Source organism: Schistocerca piceifrons, chromosome 8 (genome assembly GCF_021461385.2).
Source record: "Schistocerca piceifrons isolate TAMUIC-IGC-003096 chromosome 8, iqSchPice1.1, whole genome shotgun sequence".
Lineage (NCBI taxonomy): Eukaryota > Metazoa > Arthropoda > Insecta > Orthoptera > Acrididae > Schistocerca > Schistocerca piceifrons.
In genome coordinates, this window is record NC_060145.1 from 156172905 (window position 1) to 156195497 (window position 22593).

Below are 22593 nucleotides of genomic sequence, written 5' to 3' on the forward strand. Positions count from 1 at the left end.
ATGCAGTGAGCCAATGGCGAACCAACTTTGTAGGAGAAGCTGTTTTGTTCGTTTCGGCTATGCGGAAAAAATCACACTCATCCTGCGCTATGGTCACAGTGAGTGGTCCAGTACCTCCTAGCCATTAAGTGAAACCTGCTTCCACACCTGCATCGCTGTCACTGCAGCGCGCCCAGAGCGAGCCGCAAAGTCATCGTATGAGAAACCTCTTTTTACGTAGACAAATCGTCCTGCCCTGTTCGAACTCACTCACATGCTGATATTGGGTCCTTTGATGTCGACAAGGCATACTGACACGTTTCCACTACGTTCGGTGGCTCTGCACCGAATGAGCATGGAATGTTGCTGTTGTTGTTGTTGTTGTTGTTGTTGTCTTCAGTCCAGAGACTGGTTTGATGCAAGCTCTCCATGCTACTCTATCCTGTGCAAGCTTATTCATCTCCCAGTACCTACTGCAACCTACATCCTTCTGAATCTGTTTAGTGTATTCATCTCTTGGTCTCCCTCTACGATTTTTACCCTCCACGCTGCCCTCCAATACTAAACTGGTGATCCCTTGATGCCTCAGAATATGTCGTACCAACCGCTCCCTTCTTCTAGTCAAATTATTCCACAAATTTCTCTTCTCCCCAATTCTATTCAATACCTCCTCATTAGTTATGTGATCTACCCATCTAATCTTCAGCATTCTTCTGTAGCACCAAAGGAATAACTCGGAATTAACCATACAATGCACGGTATTTGCGTTTTCAGTGATTTTTTTGTTTTATGGACATTAGGCTATGGTTCAAGGCATATTTCTCTGTTAAACATTTCGTTAGTAAGAAGATATCATACTGCCACCGTTGTTCAACCTTCTCATTCTGAAAGCATTTCCAGAAAATCTTACGGCGACTGTGAGTACTTTAGCTGCCACGAGAGACAGAGTCTTCATCGCGAGTTGTAGCAGTTTTCTCCGAATTTGCCTGGCGTTCTCTGAGAAGCAGAGAAATGGAAACCTCCGACCGCGAACACACCCTGTAACTAGTCCGTTATCTCCTTACAGCAGCTACAAAGAAAACATTTTATCTATAGTCAAATTTTTTCAGAGATTTTTATATTAGACAGGTAAAAATTTTTAAAATCTGTGCATTGAGGCAAAAAATCAAAAGAGAATTTAAACGCAGTACCTGCCTTATCTGAGTCAAAGTCAAAGGTCAAGTTGCTCCGAGAAAATATTGTGGAACTTGCACAACGTGATCCGGTGACAAACCCGGAAGGCTATTTACAACACATCCGCCGGGGAAGCTTGAAGAGTCACAGGTTTTATCTCGCCTACGCTTCGAATTACGTCTAACCTACATGCAAACTTACCTGACTCCAAAAAAACTATCTCCAATAGTTATTTCTTACCTCCAACAATTGCAAACTGAGCAAGATGCTTTTTTTTTCATAGCAAAGATCGTTGTCATCTCGACAAAAAGCGTTGTCGTCCCAATTACGGTAGCGCATCACCTCTGGTACTGGCAGCTCGAATATTACAATAATATTACAATACGTAGAGACTCTGCAGCGATTCATGCTATTATCCTCTGAAGCATTAACAAATTTCAGCATCTGTGTGGTACCACTCAACCTAAATGGGCATATAATAAACAATAAGGGAGTACTTCCTGATTCAGCGATAGTGAGTGCTATCAAGAATTTTCCTACACAATCAAACAACGAGCAGCTAAAATCATTCATAGGAATGACGACCTTCTATGGGCGAATTTTAAACATACAGTTGATGAATGCAGAGCCCTTACGCCAGCTTCTACGAAAAAACGTACTGTGGAGGTCGAAAAATGACTGAAGTTGCATTCCTACTCATCAAAGACACTTTTGCGGATGCAAAATTGTTACACTACCCAGATATGACTTTGGAGTTTGGTTTTAAGACCGATTCATCGAGGGTTGGTTTATTTTGCTTTTTGTTTCAAATAAAGGACATCAATAAACAGCCAGCGTTCTGTCATATAGCGTACGCAAGACGCGTGTTATCATGTTGCGAGCGCTCATACACAACAATGGAATTGGAAGGTTTGGCGGTTGTGTGGGCGTTTCGAAAATTCCGCTAATACTTGTTTGGAGAACGCACTACCGTGTACTGCGATCATCGAGCTCTCACATTCTTGCAACAATGCAAACTACTTCACGCTGGACCTTGGCTTTACAAGAATATGATTTCAGAGTAGTATACGTAAAAGGAGAACATAACCACGTCGCAAAAGCTTTATCTAGACTACCGAAGGTTTGGAGGACAATACCACTGTGGAAGACGAGGAGAAGCAGCAGAGGATCTTGCTGATTAAAGATTTGGAATCCAGGAGATATTATTTATACGTGTCTACTAACCTATCTGTCCTCCAGCAACAAGATGATAATTGGCCAATAATTTTGAATTTTAAGTGTTTGTTAAGTGATTCTAGCATATAGATGCAAGTCAACAAAATTTCAGTACTGACAACGTTTACATTTTGGCGTACATATGCACAACGGACATTTTAGCATTTGCATACAAAGAATTGCCTTTGATGGAGTATGCTTACCCGTACATTAGTGTATATGTCTTATTTCTTGGCACACTTGTCCACCTACATATGAAGGGCTTATTTCAGTAGTGGTACAAGGCCATTTTTGTTCATTGTGAGATACAGCGCCCTAAAGGTAAATGAGCTCTGAAAAGTCTGCAGTTGAGATACCAGAAATATTCAAGCCTATGGCTTCTTGATAGAGATGAACCTTTCTTTCTGTTTGTTTGGATCATTGATTGCAGAAGCATTATAGGCAGAAAAGTGGAGGTAATGGACTTGTACCACTATTGAAATAAGCCCTTCATATATGTTCTTATTTCTTGTAAGCAGATGGTGTCTCTTCATGAATACTGACACGGAACTATGTGCTATGATCAATTAGTCCAGTCACTGAAGGAAAATTAAGGGAAAAATCGTGTAGCCGCAAATTTTTGCCCGGTGTGCCCTGGCCTGCGGGGCGTGAACGTTGGGGAGGCAGTGGGTTAAAAGTAATTTTTAATTTTTTGTAGAATAACTCGAAAACCACAGTTTCCAGCAAAAATATTTCCCCGTACAAAATGAAACCACATTAAATCTCCTACGAAACGAGTCCTGTTCAATTTTTCTCTAGAACTAATAGTTTTCGTGTTTATCAGATATAAAAATCGCAGAGTATTAAAGCATTTGCTGACCAGTTCTGTTATGTGAATAGACTAAATAACTTCATTGAGCTCCTGTTTACGTAGTGGATTTATTTTCAGTTTCAGAGAAATGCATGAACACAATCCGGCGACCTATAGCGCTTCTACCTTCCCCCCCCCCCCCCCCCCCCCCGCCCCCGTCCTGGACTTAGATGTGGTTAATTTTTGTGGGGTTAAGACTTCATTAATTTTACACCGTTAGAACAATATTTTTAATAATCTGCATTTTTTTCTGTCGCCTGAACGCAAAAATTGTTAGTCCTAGAAAAAAATAAATGACACTTTTTTGTGAACGAAATTTAAAATAGTTTTAATTTCGTACTGGGAAACATTTTTGTTAGAAGCCCCGGTTTTATTATTCGAGAAAAACATTAAAAAGTGAGCTTTGAACTCACTCCAGCCCAACGCTTGCACTCCATCAGTCACGATTTTAGCATGTTCTTCAGGACGCTTCCTCCCAGCACTGTGCAAAAATTTGCGTTTATATAATTTTTCCCCCTAATCGACCAATTTTGGCCTTCGTTGATTGGGCTGACTTGACAGTTGCGATTAATACTAAAATGTGTCTAATTGGTGCTAGGTTCTTTCTTTTTTTAATTTTCACAAATGCTTATAGTCTCCGTGGAACCTTGGGTTTAACCTTCAATAAACTCTTAGCGGCTGTCGAAATCAACGTAAATAAAATGGAGATTGAGATTCTCTGTCGCCTAGAAAGCAAGATTACGCAAGATGGCCGAAGGAAGCAAAGCATCAGATGCAGATGATAGCCCATCTTGAATAAAAGAGGAAGGAAAAAATTGAAGGTTTTACTTCCCGACGAACAAGCAGCCACTATAAATGCCTCACAATCTCTGTATGGAAAAGAGGAGGAATGATATCGGTCGTGCCTTTTTCAAAGGAACCCCAGAAGAATTCGCCTTTTTTTACCATCTGACCTCTCCTTGCAGCCTTATCATTCCCTCGCGAAGGATTTCCTTCGACGGCTTGCCTTCTCTGTCGTTAGCATCCGTTCTGCACAATATTGGATAGCTTTAATTTTCAGTAGGCCGTCCTCTCACCCAACCTGAGCACACACACAAAGTGTGTCCCAGTTCCGTTAGGACTGCTTGAGTGAAATTCCAAACTGCGGTTCTATCTCGTAGAAAGTTTTCTGCATTACAACCCTTGAAGTTTCAAAATCAGATGTGTAGAAAGTCAAAGCGCTAGTATTGCTGCAGCAAGCCGCAAAATGTGACAGTACGTGTCTGACAGTCGTTGGAAAATGTCAGTGGAGAAGCGAGGCAACAACAAGTTTCATGAGTGTTCCAGCGTTTGTGGGCGAGAGTACGTCAAATTCGAATACCGAGAGGTTGGTTCCTGGTTGCTCCTCCATGACTACACCCCAATCCACAAAGCAAAGTTCGTGCACGAGTTTTTCGCCAGCAAATGGATCACAGTCCTGGATCACCCACTGTGTCCGATGGACTTGCCCCCAGCCGACTTCTGGTTGTTCCCCAAATCGAAGGTGGCAATTAAAGAACACCGTTATGACGCAGTGACGGACATTCAAGAAAATTGTACTTCGGTACTAAATGCAACTCCAGAAAAAGGACTGCAGTGACTGTTTCAAAAACAATTTAAAACGATTTTAGTAGTGTTTTGATTCAGGGGGAGACTAGTTTGCATAAATACCGTGATTTTGAGAATATAATCCACGACTTTTATTTTTCATGGCCACAATTCTAAAGGAACAGGGACACAGAGTGTACATAAATAGGAATACTTAATGTATGAAATTAATCGAGCCAAAATCCCGCTGCTTACTTGGGAACTTAAAGGACGCAGTTCATCGCTACACGTGACGCTTCAGATCGGGTCTTACGTCAATGTAGTATTTAGAAACAAACAATCCTGCTAGAGGAACATCTGTAACTGAGCTTAATAGCATAGGTTGAAAATAACGCTTCAGTTGTGAGGTTGTTTTTATTTTCGAACCAAATTAGAATTATTTTGATACCTTCAGCTGCTAACGGGCGTTGATATATATCGACGGGGACAGGTGAAAATGTGTACCCCGACCGGGACTCGAACCCGGGATCTCCTGCTTACATGGCAGACGCTCTACCAATCTGAGCCACCGAGGACACAGAGGATAGCGCAGCTGCAGGGACTCTCGTGCACGCCTCCCGCGAGACCCACATTCTCACCTTGTATGTCCACACAGTACTTTCGTAGTGTCCCACGCCAACACACTCATTACTCGTGAAAGACATTCTTTCCAAGTCCCGTAAGAGTTCGGTGAATATGTCTGCATCCGCACAGAGGAAGAAGGTCATGGCTGGTGTTGCCAGAACTATATTTACATGGATATGGTGTCTGTTCTTTTGGACATGTCCGAAAGAACAGACACCATATCCATATAAGTATATTTTTATTTTCGGGCTAATAGATGCTCACCATCAGGTTTGATACTGAAAATAAACAAGAGACCGAAGCTAATAATAGTTGTTACACGCAGTAGTACATAACAGAAAGAAAGGGAAGGCACACACAACATTTTAGAACACAGCAGTCGGGCTAATTGCGGTAAATCCTGAGTCGACGCCAAGGCGACACCAGACAGTAAGCGGACGACTGACTGGGTAAATAAATACACAATAAACACTAGGAACTTACTTTATGCTGTGACCCCGAACGCCGAGGAAGGACAAGTACAGGACATGGTGTACCACCAGCGAGCGCAGAGCACGTAGTAGAATACACGAAGGAGGCTGGTTGATTGATTCGGGGGAGGGGACCGAACAGCGAGGACATCGGTCCCACACGACGGAGAAAGGAAACTGGTAAACTAGACTGGCAAAAGTACTGGCATCTGTCGACGTTGTTTTTCCCGTCAACAGGTAGCAATAATTTTGCCACTCTTGTTTACCAGTTTGGTTGCTCCTTTACGTACGCTACCCTTGCTCTGCGCTCGTATACTCGTCCATATATTTTACAAATTTTATTTTATTTTTAATTATGCAGTTCACTATTTTTCAGGGATGTTCAAGTACAATTCAGTGTGGCCTGTGTGCCGAGCAGGATAACCACTTTAGCAGATGTTGTTTGTTCCTGTGGAACGTGGTCTGTTCATAGCCTGCACCCTTTGTGGGTAGCCCATAGGGAGTACAGGAGAGGTAGCACGTGTTATAGCTGACCGTTACTGGAGTGTTGGTTCCAAACTGGACCCTCTCTCTCTCTCTGGCCCCTCCTTTCGACAACAATGACGTGATTCCTTTCTTGCTTCCTTTTTGGCGACTTCAAAAAATGGTTCTAAACACTGTGGGACTTAACATCTGAGGTCATCAGTCACCTGGACTTAGAACTACTTAAACCTAACTAACCGAAGGACATCACACACATCCATGCCCAAGGCAGGATTCGAACCTGCGACCGTAGCGGTCACGCGGTTCCAGACTGAAGTTGGCGGACTTCGTCCTGACGCCGGAATTAACGTCCTTTTATGACCGCCGTCGCTGACTAAGATTTCACAAGTCAACCTGGGCAGGCTCATTTGTATTCCGAACAAGGAATAAACTTCCTTTTTGTTACTGAAAATCATCGTCCTATAACTCAATGGCCCTATCCCGACCAGGTCCCTTCTCCACCTGTACAACGTGATAAGAAGGGCCTGCATTAATTGTTTCTATAAGGGGCAGTCAAATGAAAACAGTAAGTAAGCTGTTTATTATTTCAAAAGCAATCGCCGAGCTGTTAATACGCTTGGCCCACTGTGAGACAATGCGTTCATGGAAAAATGTTTACGTTTGCCCACAGAACCATGATCGTACCCGAGAGTGCACCTCTTCGACCAAAGCAAATTGACAGCCAAGAGCGTTTTTCTTCAGGGCTTCAAAAATACGGAAATCGCGTGGGAAGAGATCGGGACTGTATGGAGAATGTGTAAGGGCCTCCCAGCAAAACTTATGCAGCATACTCAAAAGAACCATTGCATATGTAGACCGGACTAGGCAGCAAAATATTCGCTAGGAATCTCATACGCATCCTCCATATAGCACCTGCGGCAGCGCGGTTCCTTCCGTCCCTTTACGATGCACCTGCACCTACCTGTGAACATTGTCTCAGAAGATCATCAGTTGGGAAGCCGAGCGAAACCAACTGTACTTCGACGTGAACCAGGCTGCAATTAAAGTCACTAATCTATGTTTTGGGAGAAAGTTTTCACGCGAAATGAAAGGTTGGAAATTTTGTCCTTATTAATATATTCTGAAACTTAGGTGAACAAGTATCACTGCCAAGCCCGTGCTAGACTTAAACACAGTCACTCACAATCCCTTTCATTCACGTTAGCAAGTTTATCGTGTTACATTTCCCGAAAACGTAATAGCTACAAAAGTACGGATTGTTTTTGATTGAGAATGCTCGACAAATATTAAGTCTGTCGGTACCTAATGCAGTCACAGTTATTAGCCACCGACCTGCTCAATACGCCACGCGAAATTTATGTCCTTTCTCGTCACAAAATTCACTTAAAAATTCCGAAATTTCTACACACCCATCGGAATAATTATGCCGTCACTTTACAACACTTTTGATGAATGAAACACTGCTAGATCCGGCAACTTATCATTTCCATCGGAACTACTACTACACACGTCCGAACTGTTTCACGACTAGGCTCCGACTCCTCTCTAGAATACTCAAAGTCTTCTCTACCAGCAGAGAAAGGCGCGCGAAGAATATTGCTTTACCATTGGTCAGTTTACCCAACAGCCAATAGCAAAACAACATTCTCCCGCGTCAGTCCGCGCTTTTCATCAATAACCAATCGCAAAATAGTAAACCTAACGACTGCACTTTTTACCAACGTCATTATCTAATATGCTGAAGTTTGCTTATGCATTAAGTTAGGTACTATTGTTATTTATACCTGAATTAAATTTCCCATTACCATAAACTTACTTTACAAATCTATTCTATAAAAATCCCCTTTGTCCACATCCATACTTCGAAATGTTCCCACACTAAATCCCACTACATAAGTTAAACAATTACCTTCATATTAACCTTAAACCACACCCAAGCATCATTCATACTGCTAAAACATATTTATAACATTTTACATACACAAAAACACATAATAACACTTCATGAAAATACTGTAACAGTTTCTGAAAAACATTCTATTACTTTAGTGCACTCTAGTGGGCACAATCGAAACTAAATCACGGTACCCTATCCAGTACTGTCCTCTATCGGCTGATACATAAACTACATGTGTGTCCAGTCTCGCGTCACCATCTGTCACTACCCAGCTCTGAGACACATCTCCCACTTAACCGCCTCCAAGGCAGGATCGTTATACGGCGCTACGCTCACACTGATGTCTCTCCAGTCGAAACGACCTTGGCAACTTGTGAGTGGAGTTGTTTCGAGTACGCTGCAGGAGTTTCTCTGGGAAGCTCATACACATCCTGCATTCAGTCCCGATCTCTCCCCTTACATTTTGGAAGTGAAGTGATCTTGGCGCGTTCAATTTTTACCATTTTAAAAAATTCATCAAGGAAAGTAAATTATTGTCTAACGCATAATGTGCTTATTGGTCTGTAAGCCCTTAAAAATCATACGCAATCTGCACTGGGTATGTGACCTACATTTATTTGTATCTCGCTAACTGTGGCCGAAGCACTTAGTTTCTTCTTAATCCACTTTCACATTCTGCACTGTTAGTATAATTGAATCTAGTAACTAAAACTTTTGGCATAAGTGGGCTCGTCTTAGTTTAATTTTGTGCGGGTTCCTGCCTATGGATGTGATATTGTTGACCACCTCATATCGTTTCAACTCCTCAACTCTTGCGGAATATTGTAACTGTGATTTTTATCCTTTTTCGCGTCTTAGGAAAGCCTGCCTCATAAAGTTTCACTTCTATTGTTGGATGTATCAGGCCACTAGATAATAGATCTTTTATTTATGATGTTTGTTGCTCCATGTAGGTACCTTAGTTTCAGATGATACCTGCGCACATATTCCGACACTAAATATATCTCTCGGCTATCCAGGCATGTCACAACCAACCTCCCACAGCTTCAGTTCTTCTAGTACTTTTTGGTGCGAGTCCCAGGCTGATACACAGTTATAATCTCTCAGAAAGTTTCAAAACAGACAGACACACGTCACATTTTTTTTCGAAATAGCTTGAGAAAAATAAATACCGCTTCTATAAAGAATTCACTGAAGATGGCAGTGTAGGCATCTCGCGTTATCACCAAAGCAATTTAGCTAGTTTCTGTTTTTTTTTTCAGAGTGGAGCGGAAGTCCGACATTTATAAAAGAAAGTGCCTCAAGATAGAGTAGAGCGACGCCTATCAATATTGTTACAATAGGCCATAGGTTAATGATATATTCAGCATAATGTTGCATTAAACAGGGGTGGATTATATAAAAAGTCGTGCTCAATTTCCTTCTGGGCTTCTACCGCAATTGAAGGGGAGCCCAAGGCTAGTTGGCATGTATTTTGGCTTTTGATTATTTTAATGTTTTGTGCAATAACTGCGGAGATTCTGGTGAATGTGGCGGATTGCTTAATCTTTTGGCTCCAAAGCCATGTTGTACCCATTATTTAAATACGTGTCTAGACAACACTAAAATACTTTTTCTAAAAGCTTGCATCTATCCCAAATAACCCCGGTGCTGGTATGCCCCTAGTAGCGAGTTGGCATAAGCTGATACGCATAGGGATACTTAAATCACTGCAATTTACGAAGGAAAATATTTTGTTTTATCAAAATTTTGGGAAACTTCCTTTGAAAAGAATGGATTGTTCAAAAAACAAATTCCTCGCAATGAAGTCGCATTTGAACAAAAATGAATTCTGCTTGGATGTGTAAACAATAGTACGATCTTAAATACGTAAACAAACAATAAATCCTTCAATAAAAATGAATCTTGCTAATTATTACAGCTACCTATACTTACTCAGATTGAATTAGACCAATGTTTTAAATCAGGCATAAAAGTAGGAGTTCATCACCCGTATATCTGAGCAGGTGGGTTCAATTTTCGCACAATTTTTCTTTGGTCGTATACAACTGAATCTGCCCATTGTCTGGCAATCTCCAGTTTTGCTCTGTTTGACCTTGGTAGATACGCGAATTTCGTTGCCATTGGTTTCGACAATCTTCTCAGGATAATGGCGGGGAGGTACTTCACCATAACAGTCATTTACATGAAATTCGGCGTGATCAGGAGGCCCTTGAGATTATGGGGGATTCGTTGCTAGTCTTGTTCGATGTGACATGTAGGAAACTTTTTGAGTTTCTCCAAGATTTCTGGGGACTATCGAATGAGAACCTTACCTTCTCCTAGGCAAGAGGCTGAAGGTAAAGCTCTTCACCATGGAGCTTTCTTCAGCCTCTGAACTGTCACTGAGGGAGGACAAGCTGTTGTTATTTCCGGTGAAGTTAATATGTGACAAGCCGTCACCAGAATCCTTAGAAGAAAATTCCAGTCGACGTTTTCTGGGAAGTTCTTTTTCACTTATAGCTGGATTCTTTTATTTTTCTAATGGACAGTAACGGAGGATTTAGTTGGTATAGGTGCGGGACAAGTTCTCATAGGCGTGCCAACTGACCTCATATCTAACTATGCCAATTAGGCCCAGGCCGATATTAAAAACGAAATGGATACCACACAATCCGAAACAACAGAAACAAAAGATTGTAATCGTGCGTGTAACAACAGTTTACAATTCTTTCGAAAACCACTCCTCAATTCCGTCTACAGGTTCACCAGAACAAAAAAAAAAAACTGCGAAGAAAAAGTTTACTCACCAATCAGAAAAAAAAATACACAGTAGTCCTTTCTTCATGACCCATCCAAGCGGACTGAAGCTTAAGTGGATGTCGCACATTTACATACACTCCCCACTAAAAGGATCACAGCACTTTCATTTCACAGTGTCAGAAAATAGTAGCTGTGTGGCGACTAACTCCTTATGCCAACTAACACTGGTCTCCCATACTGTACAAGTGTGCTCTATACCCTTTATCTGTTGCTACATTCAGGATATATTCCTGTAGTGGTAAGATGAATGTGGACCTTACCTCCATTTGAGACCGACGTGCCGAATCATGGCTCGCAGATCATTATCCGTACCTCGGAGTGCGCAGAAGAGGTTCTTGGGAGATTCTGGAGTCTTGAAGAGGAACTTGCGGTCGTAGCCTGGGAACTTCTCACCGCGAGGATAGCCGGTCTTGGCGCAGGCGAACTTCGGGTGGCCGGTGAACTGCGCCTCGAACCAGTCATCCCGTTCCCACCTGGGCACAAAACAAGACATGAAGGCAAAATAGTCTGGGCGATGTCGCGGTCATTCGAGACAGTGCTTCAGCTGGACGATGGTGGCAAAGCAAGCAGCCTCGCCCGTACCAGCAGTTACCATCGTATTCATTCATGAGATTCAGGAAAAACGTAAAATTTAAGAACAGTGATTGGAAAAAGGTTTGGAAGTAGCCTCTCCCGAATATTAGCATTGTGTCCAGAGCGCTTTTATTTTATTCGTATGATCCTAAAAGAAGACCAGGCCGTAGTAACTTACAAAATACAAGTGTGTTGGAGCTATACTGACCGAAAAAAGTATTTCAACACCTGCCTATCTAAGAGCATCTAAATGCTTAGAATCAAGGAAAACAGCGAATGATAGACGATGATTTAAAAAACTTAAAATAAATAGCGTTACTGTGAAGTAAAGGCACTCAGTTCAAATGAATATATACATCTGCGAAATCATAATCTAAAACTACTCAAAGAAACGTAGGCGCTTCAAAAAATAAGTTACACATGTCGTCTAACACTTAGACCATTGCGCAACGGGAGTGCCGTATTGTCGGAAGAGAGTACACATTCTGGCTTTCCTGAAGACACAGTTCTGCGGCTGTGCAGATGACACGTGCCCTACAGTGTGCGAATGAAATGGCGCGGCAACTGGAAATGTACTCCAAAGTTGAAGTACATCGGTACAGGTAGCGGGAACAGGGAGGGGGAGGGGGGGGGGGGAGCCGAGGTGGAATGGACTACTGGGACAGAACGGTCTAGGTTGTCTAATTTCGTCTACAGGCACTAGGGTGCGCACAGACTCACAAGTGTATTAACACATCAATGTCTGTGAGACCTGAGTTTCTCCTGGCGTATACAACTTTCAAATAACTCCTGGGAATTCAGCCAGGTAACACTTTTAGCGACAGCCGATATTTCGGCGGGAGAACACCCCGCCATTTTCAAGGCAAACTGCAACGAACAGGCGGCGTACATGCAAATTTAAAACCTCGGTTCTCGGACTGAAGCAGGAAACATAACACACACACTGAACACTACTGCCACCAAAGATGACCAAAGTTTGAGCTATTGATAGTGAGACTACGAATTCACAGGTGAGGTAGCATTGAATCTGTCCCTCTGTTTCTTGACAAGGGAGAGAGCCGGATTCCAAACAGAGTTTAAACAGAAACCTCCATCCCTGTTACCGAGGTTGCTCGCTAATTTAATCTCAACTGCCTCCTTAATAACACTGTCCCAATAGCTGGACGTGCATGCCAATATCTCGGTGTTATTATATAACATTGGGTGACCAGTATCCAAGCAATGTTCGGCAATAGCAGATCTACTTGGCAGCTGTAATCATGTGTGCCGTTTATGCTCAGTACATCGGTCCTCCACGGTCCTGATGGTTTGACCAATATATGCCATGGCGCAGCTACAAGGGATACGATATACAGGAAACGTACTCACACCGACTTGTATTTACAGGCTAATAGATGTCACCATCCGGCTCAGTTTAGAGGGGAACTACGTACCTTGGTATACAGGGCACATGTCGTTTCTGACGCTGAGACTTTGCCAGCTGAGCTGTCCCATCTTGCAGCTACATTTCGTCAAAATGGTTATGGTGATAGACAGATTGAACGTGCGTTGCGCTATCGACCAACTGTACATCGGGTGGTTGATGATAGTTCTGAGTTAACACCTTAGTCAACTGCCTTTTTGCCTTACGTAGGAAACACGTCCAACAAGATCGGTCGTATTTTACGGAAATACGATGTGAAATGTGTTTTCCAACCTCCATCTACAATTAGAGCGCTTTTGAGTTCCGTTAAGGATGATCTTGGACTGCGTAAGGCGGGTGTATATCGTATCCCTTGTAGCTGCGCCATGGCATATATTGGTCAAACCATCAGGACCGTGGAGGACCGATGTACTGAGCGTAAACGGCACACACGATTACAGCAGCCAAGTAGATCTGCTATTGCCGAACATTGTTTGGATAAGCAACCTCGGTAACAGGGATGGAGGTTTCTGTTTAAACTCTGTTTGGAATCCGGCTCTCTCCCTTGTCAAGAAACAGAGGGACAGAGTCAATGCTACCTCACCTGTGAATTCGTAGTCTCACTATCGATAGCTCTGACTTTGGTCATCTTTGGTGGCACTAGTGTTCAGTGTGTGTGTTATCTTTCCTGCTTCAGTCCGAGAACCGAGATTTTAAATTTGCATGTACGCCGCCTGTCCGTTGCAGTTTGCCTTGAAAATGGCGGGGTGTTCTCCCGCCGAAATACCGGCGGTCGCTGAAAGTGCTACCTGGCGGAATTCCCGGAAGTTATTTGAAAATCAATCTCTGTTATGGTTTAATAAGGTTACAATTACTGTCGCACGCAAGTTGCGTAGTCCGTCAATAAAAGTGAGCGAATTTGAACCATTTCCAACTAGGTAAGTCTGTCATACTTTTTTCTTCACAATCAATGTTTAGTCCACCTAATCGGGATGTTCTGAGCTATCTTTGTGTACAAAGCAGTTGGAAAAAGAACGTTTACGTTGGTTACTGATTATTTTCTCAATAAATGGGGCATAATGGATTACTATAGTATAGTCCGTTCCTCCACGGATGCTTTTTATTCTTCTTTTGAATTCTACCGCACTGTTTTTTGCAGATGGTACGTCATTATGTACGGAAAACAGAGAGACAAAGTAGGTCCACGAAAAACATGGAACAAGCTGTTGATTAATCGGGTTTCTGCCTGTTATTCGCGTCTTTTGCTGCACGATGTTTCAACTGCGCGACTCACAGTCTTCTTCAGGTGCTGTCTGACAGCACCTGAAATACCGTGCAGCAAAAGACGCGAATAACCGGCAGAAACCCGATTAAACAAAAAGAGAATGCCTCGCACGGAAAGTCTGAAGAATTACATGGAACAAGCTGTACCTAACTGATAAAACTATGACCCACAAAAAAGCATCGAAACAATTTCTCGTGTCTTTGACAACTTTAAAACGAAAGGTAAAAATGATAAACGACAATCCCCTTTCAAAAAATGACAAAACATACAGAACATATCAGTACCTTAGAATCCCCAAAAGCGAGGTTTTGGTAGAACTATGAAAAAATCTGCCCAGATTAGTGTATCAGATTGCTGAACGAAACGGATGCTTCCACCCACTCCACAACGAAACAAAAATGACAGGAGAAAACTGGGTTCTTAGATTTCTGGCTCGCCATCCTAACTTAAGTTTCAGGAGGCAGTGGGCTCATAACTAGTGTGCCGACATGGATACGGAGGACGATGAAGCCTAGCTTATTTTTAAGATGTGTCATCGAAGAAGGTAAAAAAAAGAGTCCATGCCACCCCGTGCGTGGGTCTGAACGTACTTAAAGACAGCTATTGCATGTCCATCCTTCTGACTGAAGGTCTGAGAGACTTCGGCAGTTCACTTACGTAATAAGATGGAACACCGGCAAGCGTTCTTGCGATGTTATTTGTTATATAGATACCAGTTGTTGGCTGCAGACGCAACACCGCTGTTAGTCTACGGAAACCAGTTCATAGAAGTTGGCCAATATGGAAATTTGTAAATTTGTGGTAAGATCCTATGGCACGAAACTGCTGAGCTCATCGGTCTCTAGGCTTACACACTGCTTAATCTACCTTAAACTAACTCACGCTAAGGACAACAGACACACCCACGCCCAAGGGAGCACTTGAACCTCTGACAGGGGAAGATGTTGGCCACTGACGGGATCCTGTACACGACTGGAATTCACACCCTCAGCGTCAGTTGACGCCTGAAGATGGTGTACTGAATCAACGAAAGTGTACTGAACAACGAAACTGGTAGCTGTATAATAAATAACATCGAAAGAACGGCTGCAGGTGTTCCATTTTATTACATGAAGGCCCTTAGTTTGTTGATATAACAAAAGAAATATGCCGTTTTATGTTATTTTCATTTGAAAATTTTAGTACAAAAATGTTTGAATAAACGGTTCCAAATTTTTATAAAATTTTTTTTCATCACTGAGACCTCCAGAATTTGCTGCAAACGTTAGGCGTTCCGCCCTGGTCACCCCTGTGATTATTTTGGCTAAAATTCACCTTGAAACTCTGGCGCAGTGAAATGGTGGCAACAATTTGGCCAAGAACGCACAGACCAAGGGCGGTATTTCTATTGTCGACGAGCTGAACGACCGGTAGACGGCCGGCCGGTGTGGCCGTGCGGTTCTAGGCGCTTCAGTCTGGAACCGCGTGACCGCTACGGTCGCAGGTTCGAATCCTGCCTCGGGCATGGATGTGTGTGATGTCCTTAGGTTAGTTAGGTTTAATTAGTTGTAAGTTCTAGGCTACTGATGACCTCAGAAGTTAAGTCGCATGGTGCTCAGAGCCATTTGAACCATTTTTTGAACCGGTAGACGTTTAGACTGTTGTTTACAATGTCTTGGTCAGTACGAGTATAGCTATGGCTACAAAATAACGGGACTATAGCTGTAAAACATTTCACGTCATAGATATACATATTTAGTTATTGCCGCCTTCAATATACTCCCCTATCCCTACAACGCTGCAATGATGCAATTTTCCATTGATGCAAACGGTGCTGGAAGTCTACCTCTGTGAGCTCCTTGATGTCGCGTCTCGTTTTTTCCTTCACTGCTTCGACGAACTAAAATGTTCCTTTTAATGCAGATTTGATCTCGGGGAACAAATAAAAGTGCTATGTCAAGCGAATAAGGAGGGCGGTCTTACAGTGGCATCCAGAACTTCGCTAGAAACCTCTAACAGGCAATGCGATATGAGCTTGATACAGAAGCCATGACTTGTTCTTCCACAGTTCGGGTTGTTTCCTTTTATTTTTTGTTTCTTATTTTCTCACGGAGTTGAGCAAAAACCTCGAGGTAGTAACGATAATTATCATCATGCAGGGCCTGTGTTGTTAAGAATATCGATGCAGTGTTTCTTCGGCCAACACAGGCATTGCAGTATCGTATTTGTCCACCGGTACCAAGCAGTGACTCTCAGTTAAAATGTACTCCTCTGTACGGGAGTCACATAATGTGCGTACAAGCACAAATTGTGACGCTGGAACGACGACATATGTCAGTTTAAGTATGGCCGTGAGTCGTGCACGGATAGCCAAAATAATGAGAACGCTCGCGTAAAACGGGAAAACGGGTTTGCAGTCGCAGTCTGGCATAAATTTTCATTGTCGTCGTTCCCTTACACAGCTGATGATTATTCGAACTCGCAACGGCGAATACATTTATGTATATCAATGTTGTTATGTTGATTAATACTTTGACCATCAGGATCCCAGTGAAGATACACCATTCCATTAACATCGAAAAAAAGAAAAAAAAAAAAAAACAAGCATCTTCGCTTTGTATCTTCATTTGCTCATTCGACCTTCTTTCGCTCTCGGTGAAATTAGGCCCTTCCAAGCATGGACTGGCGCTTAATTTCTAGGTTATAAGTGAAAAATCAAGATTCGTCACATGTTTCCAAGAAATTACGGCCATTTTCAATGGTATTCAAAGTGTCAACAACAACATTTTTACGAGATTTTCTTTTTGGTTCGTTAGTGAGAATTTTCAACGCCAGTTTCGCACTCATTATTCTCATGTTAAACCGGTTATGTAAAATTTGCCTTACTCACTCTTTGTCAGTTCCAGTAGTTTCAGAAATTGATCGAATACTCAACCGACGGCCAGAACGAATCACAGTACCTACGTTTACACGTAGTAAAGTTTTTGATGTTGAAGGTCCTCCCGGACCCGATTCATCTTGAACGTCTTCTCAGCCATCTTGGAAACTCTTGAAGCACTCAGTTGCCAGCCGCTGTGGCCGAGCGGTTCTAGGCGCTTCAGTCCGGAACCGCGCGAACGCTACGGTCGCAGGTTCGAATCCTGCCTCTGGCATGGATGTGTGTGATGTCCTTAGGTTCGTTAGGTTTAAGTAGTTCTAAGTTCAGGGGACTGATGACCTCAGCTGTTAAGTCCCATAGTACTTAGAGCCAAGCACTCAGTAACTCGCGTACCTGATAAACAGTATTCGCCATACACTTCTTCTAATAACAGATTTCAGTAGCAGTTTTTCCACTTTCAAGCTAAACTTAACGACAATTCGTAGCTCTGTAATTACGCTTATCATTTTTCAGTCTAAATAAAGCAGCAGCTCTTACACAAATGAAGTTCATGGTTCAAATGGCTCTGAGCACTATGGGACTTAACTTCTGAGGTCATCAGTCCCCTAAAACTTAGAACTACTTAAACCTAACTAACCTAAGGACATCACACACATCCATGCCCGAGGCAGGATTCGAACCTGCGACCGTAGTAGTCGCGCGGTTCCGGACTGAGCGCTTCAACCGCTAGACCACCGCGGCCGGCTGAAGTTCATGGCGTTACTGTTTTGTGTACAGACAGCAGAGACCGCATTCAATTGAGAAGGCTCTACGCTGCACACCTATTGGTTGTTTATCTTTGGCGCCGTGTGACAGAATCAATTTTGTTATTTTATAGATGTGATAAAAAGTGTCGTGTAGCTGTTTCACTTTCAAATGTAGTGCAGCATCATTAAACGTTATTTGGCCTTCCATAATAATGTGTTAATTACGTTCCGATGTCCCATCGTACTTTTAATTACATGCAGTAGCGATATATCCTCCTCACAGATCGCAAGAACAGATACCACACCATTACTTCCCATTTTACGCCTTCGTAAATGTCTAGGACAAACTGCAAAACCGGACAAGATGTTTTGCATGAACACGCCGAAAAAAACGAGTCAGGTAGAAAAAGGAGATAGACCATTCCGACCCCTTGCGAGCAAAAAATATGCAGACGCCCCTGCGCGCATTGATACTTTGAGGACTCTCGTGGCTGTGAATTCAGCACAAAACGGAAATCGTGATGTGCATCCAAAGAAAACAACTCATTTCGTGTCACTCATGAGCAAGGATCACTGTAATTACGCTGCGGCACAATGCATTAATATCGCTCGAAATGCGACAAACGTTATTTATCATGGTTTTTCCGAAGATAAGAACTTGCAACGTTAGTGGATAGTTCGAAGCAAACGTCCGGAAAAAGTGAATATGGAAACTACATGTACGTCGCCAGTTCACTTTCAACCCGAAGTTTATGAATGATATTAGAGAAACGAACTGTTAGCGTTACCTCCAAGAAAGAAGCTACTACCGAAAGTAATCCCTAGCATTCCAAACTGGGATGGGGAAGAAAGCAGCGATGCAGGTGCAACGAGAGAATTCAGTGCATAAATAACACTCAAACTAATTATAACTCAAGAATTACCTTAAAATAAAAAAATCACACAAATTCAATAATTTTTTTCAGGAAATTGTGGATTACTCCACGCTATATTTGCTCCTCAATACTACAGCTTCATTTCTAGTAGAAACAGCCGATATTTTTTTCCTATCGCAAGATGTGTTAACTATTCTAGTGAGAAAACATTGTTCAACTTTTGATTGAGATCTTATACCTGGACATTTCACGTGTTACTCAGAAAGATCAGAAATAACAATAATAGCCGAGATTTAACTTTTAATAAAACTAAATGCACAGAAAAAAGCAGTACTAAAGAAATGTAATGTAGCCTTATGAAGTATAACAAATTCTCTTCGCCGTGTTCTCTCGTGAAAGCGGACAAAAAGGTTATCTGACGCGAAACAGAAAACCAATTACACATAAGTGTGAGTAATATCTTGTCAAAATGTTTTACACAGGCGCAAATACGATGTCTGTTGAACAAAAGCAAAAGGATAAAGTGAAATTCAGAGCACATTGCCTATGCATCGACTTTAAGAGCTCTATCGTCCAAAAGCATATGCTTATTTACGAAAGCAAAAAATGGCTTTGTTATGCAGATCAGCGCTTCAGAAATGGACGAAGGAATTTAAATGCAGACCTGGTACTTCAAAATGGTTGGCTCAAATGGCTCTGAGCACTATGGGACTTAACTTCTGAGGTCATCAGTGCCCTAGAACTTAGAGCTACCCAAACCCAACTAACCTAAGGACATCACACACATCCATGCCGGAGGCAGGATTCGAACCTGCGACCGCAGCGGTCACGCGGTTCCAGATTGTAGCGCCTAGAGCCGCTCGGCCACTCTGGCCGGCTCAAAATGCTTCAAATGGCTCTGAGCAATATGGGACTTAACATCTGAGGTCATCAGTCTCCTAGAACTTAGAACTACTTAAACCTAACTAACCTAAGGACATCACACACATCCATGCCCGAGGCAGGATTCGAACCTGCGACCGCAGCGGTCGCCGGCCGATGTGGCCGTGCGGTTCTAGGCGCGTCAGTGTGGAACCGCGTGACCGCTACGGTCGCAGGTTCGAATCCTGCCTCGGGCATGGATGAGTGTGATGTCCTTAGATTAGTTAGGTTTCAGTAGTTCCAAGTTATAGGGGACTGATGACCACAGATGTTAAGTCCCATAGTGCTCAGAGCCATCTGAAGCCATTTCGTAGCGGTCGCGCGGTTCCAGATTAAAGCGCCTAGACCGGGTACTCTCGAAGATATCCCGTGTTTATTGAACGCTGAGTCAAAAACCTTTACTACCCAACAGAGACTAGCATTTTTGACATCTGGAGAAATGAATGTTGATGTCTGCGTATCTTACGATTTGTCGGAGGACATAGCGATCGATCTACAATCTAGTGTTCAAGTTTGCATGATCCCTAGGTTGTGCAAGTAGTGGCGCAACCAATTTATTTTGACTTTTACACAGTTATCACTAGTATTTTGCTTCAGAGTATGATTAAGGCAGTTGAGGAATCGGAAATAAATATTGTAGCTGTGACATCTCATACGGGTAAAAGAATATAAAAGTTTGTAAGGAATTTTGTGCCGATGTAGATAAAACATATTTCGTGGATCCAGCAGACGATAACAGGAATGTATGGGTTGTGTGACAAAAACAATGTAATGTCTCTGCGCTCTGTTTTGAAATTAAAATTTCCTGAGGTTCGTGCTCTTTATGTAAGAACAAGAGTATATGTATCTGAATCGAAAAGCGAAGATGGAAGCCATGAAGAAATGTGCCATAAGGAGGAAGCAGCTATGGACTGCATCTTCATCTGATAAATAGCATAATAATTCTGAAACAGGCTACATTAACATCTGCTTCTTCATCGAACGAGTGACGTATTCTTCATCTTAATTATCATTTATTTGGACCTAATGTGTAATACATCTGTCATTCCACTTGATTTGATTTGTCCAACTGTGTACTGAACCAAACCGAAAGTAAAATTAAAGTGTAACACGACACTGCGTGTGCTGCGCAGCCTCACTGTGACGTCAGTGGACTGCTGCCAATAGCAAGCGGTTTTGCCGAAATGCTCCCCCCCCCCACCCCACCCATTCACCTGGCAAAAACCATCACTGGCACAGGTGTTTCAAGATTCCTCTGGAGCCCTCGAGTTCCGGGCACGCATTCCACGACTATTCGCATCAATATAGTACGAAATGCCAGCGTTTTGCTGATCACGTTTCCGTTGTGTGGCCAAGCAGTTGCAGATGCTCACCTGAAGCGCCCCTTGCGGCTACCAGACTGGACAGAAGCTCTGGTGACGTCATCGACGGCGACGGCAGCCGTCAGCATCAGCAGCAGAATGGGTCCCACTTTCCGAGCGGAGAGCCCCATGTTTGCCGCAGCGCTCCTCCGAGGACTGCACTGAAACGCCTCACATATCGCGCAGTCTGTAACCGCCGCAAACAGGATCCGCTCTCTGCGGCTCTTGTTTTGGCCGCGTTGTGAAATATGGCAGCCGGCCGCTGCCGACAAAGTTATCGCTCCGACGTCCTTCCGGATTTTTCTCAACTCCCTCCTGCCCCCTTCTCTCTCTCTCTCTCTCTCTCTCTCTCTCTCTCTTTCTCTTAGACTGTGTATTATTAATTGACGGCTCCGCCAAACGAGTATTGACCACGCTGAGCACTTAGAAAGATGCCACATTTATTCTATGAAACACCCTGCGTGCCAATGCTTGCTTTCTAACCTATAATCTGTTCAAAATTACACTACTGACCATTAAAATTGCTACAACACGAAGATGACGTGCTACAGAGGCGAAATTTAACCGACAGGAAGAAGATGCTGTGTATGCAAATGATTGGCTTTTCAGAGCATTCACATAAGGATGGCGCCGGTGGCGACACCTACAACGTGCTGACATGAGGAATGTTTCCTACCGATTTCTCATACACAAACAGAAGTGGACCGGCGTTGCGTGGTGAAACGTTGTTGTGATGCCTCGTGTAAGGAGGAGAAATGCGTACCATCATGTTTCCGACTTTGATAAAGGTCGAATTGTAGTCTGTTACGATTGCGGTTTATCGTATCGCGACATTGCTGCTCGCGTTGGTCGAGATCCAATGACTGTTAGCAGAATATGAAATTGGTGGGTTCAGGAGAACGCCGTGCTGGATCCCAACGGCCTCCTATCACTAGCAGTCGAGATGACAGGCATCTTATCCACATGGCTGTAACGGATCGTGCAGCCACGTCTCGATCCCTGAGTCAACAGATGGGGACGTTTGCAAGACAACAACCATCTACACGAACAGTTCGATGACGTTTCCAGCAGCATGGACTATCGGCTCGGAGACCCGGAGACCATGGTTGCGGTTACCCTTGACGCTGCATCACAGAGAGGAGCGCCTGCGATGGTGTAGTCAGCGACGAATATGGGTGCACGAATGACAAAACGTCATTTTTTCGGATGAATCCAGGTTCTTTTTACAGCATCATGATGGTCGCATCCGTGTTTAGCGACATCGCGGTGAACGCACATTGGAAGCGTGTATTCGTCATCGCCATACTGGCGTATCACCCGGCGTGATGGTATGGGGTGCCATTGGTTACACGTCTCGGTCATCTCTTGTTCGCACTGACGTTCTTTGAACAGTGGACGTTACATTTTAGATGTGTTACGACCCCTTGCTCTACCCTTCATTCGGTCCCTGTGAAACCCTACATTTCAGCAGGATAATGCACGACCGCATGTTGCAGGTCCTGTACGGGCCTTTC

The 22593-nt window shown here is 43.2% G+C and overlaps 1 protein-coding gene and 1 non-coding gene across 2 annotated transcripts in view; both read right to left on the minus strand.

Annotated features, from left to right (window-relative positions):
• The window catches only part of LOC124711637, an 86143-nt gene extending 64839 nt beyond the window's left edge, over positions 1–21304 (minus strand). Inside the window, exons 1-2 of the mRNA XM_047241823.1 lie at positions 21092–21304; positions 11320–11532 (exon numbers count right to left, since the gene is read on the minus strand). Coding sequence (XP_047097779.1) covers positions 11320–11532; positions 21092–21210 — 332 coding nt within the window. The 5' untranslated portion in view covers positions 21211–21304. The remainder of the gene's footprint in view (positions 1–11319; positions 11533–21091) is intronic.
• Trnat-ugu lies at positions 5285–5358 on the minus strand. The gene has a single exon. It is a non-coding gene; the product is annotated as a tRNA-Thr (tRNA).
• Positions 21305–22593: the final 1289 nt, after the last annotated feature.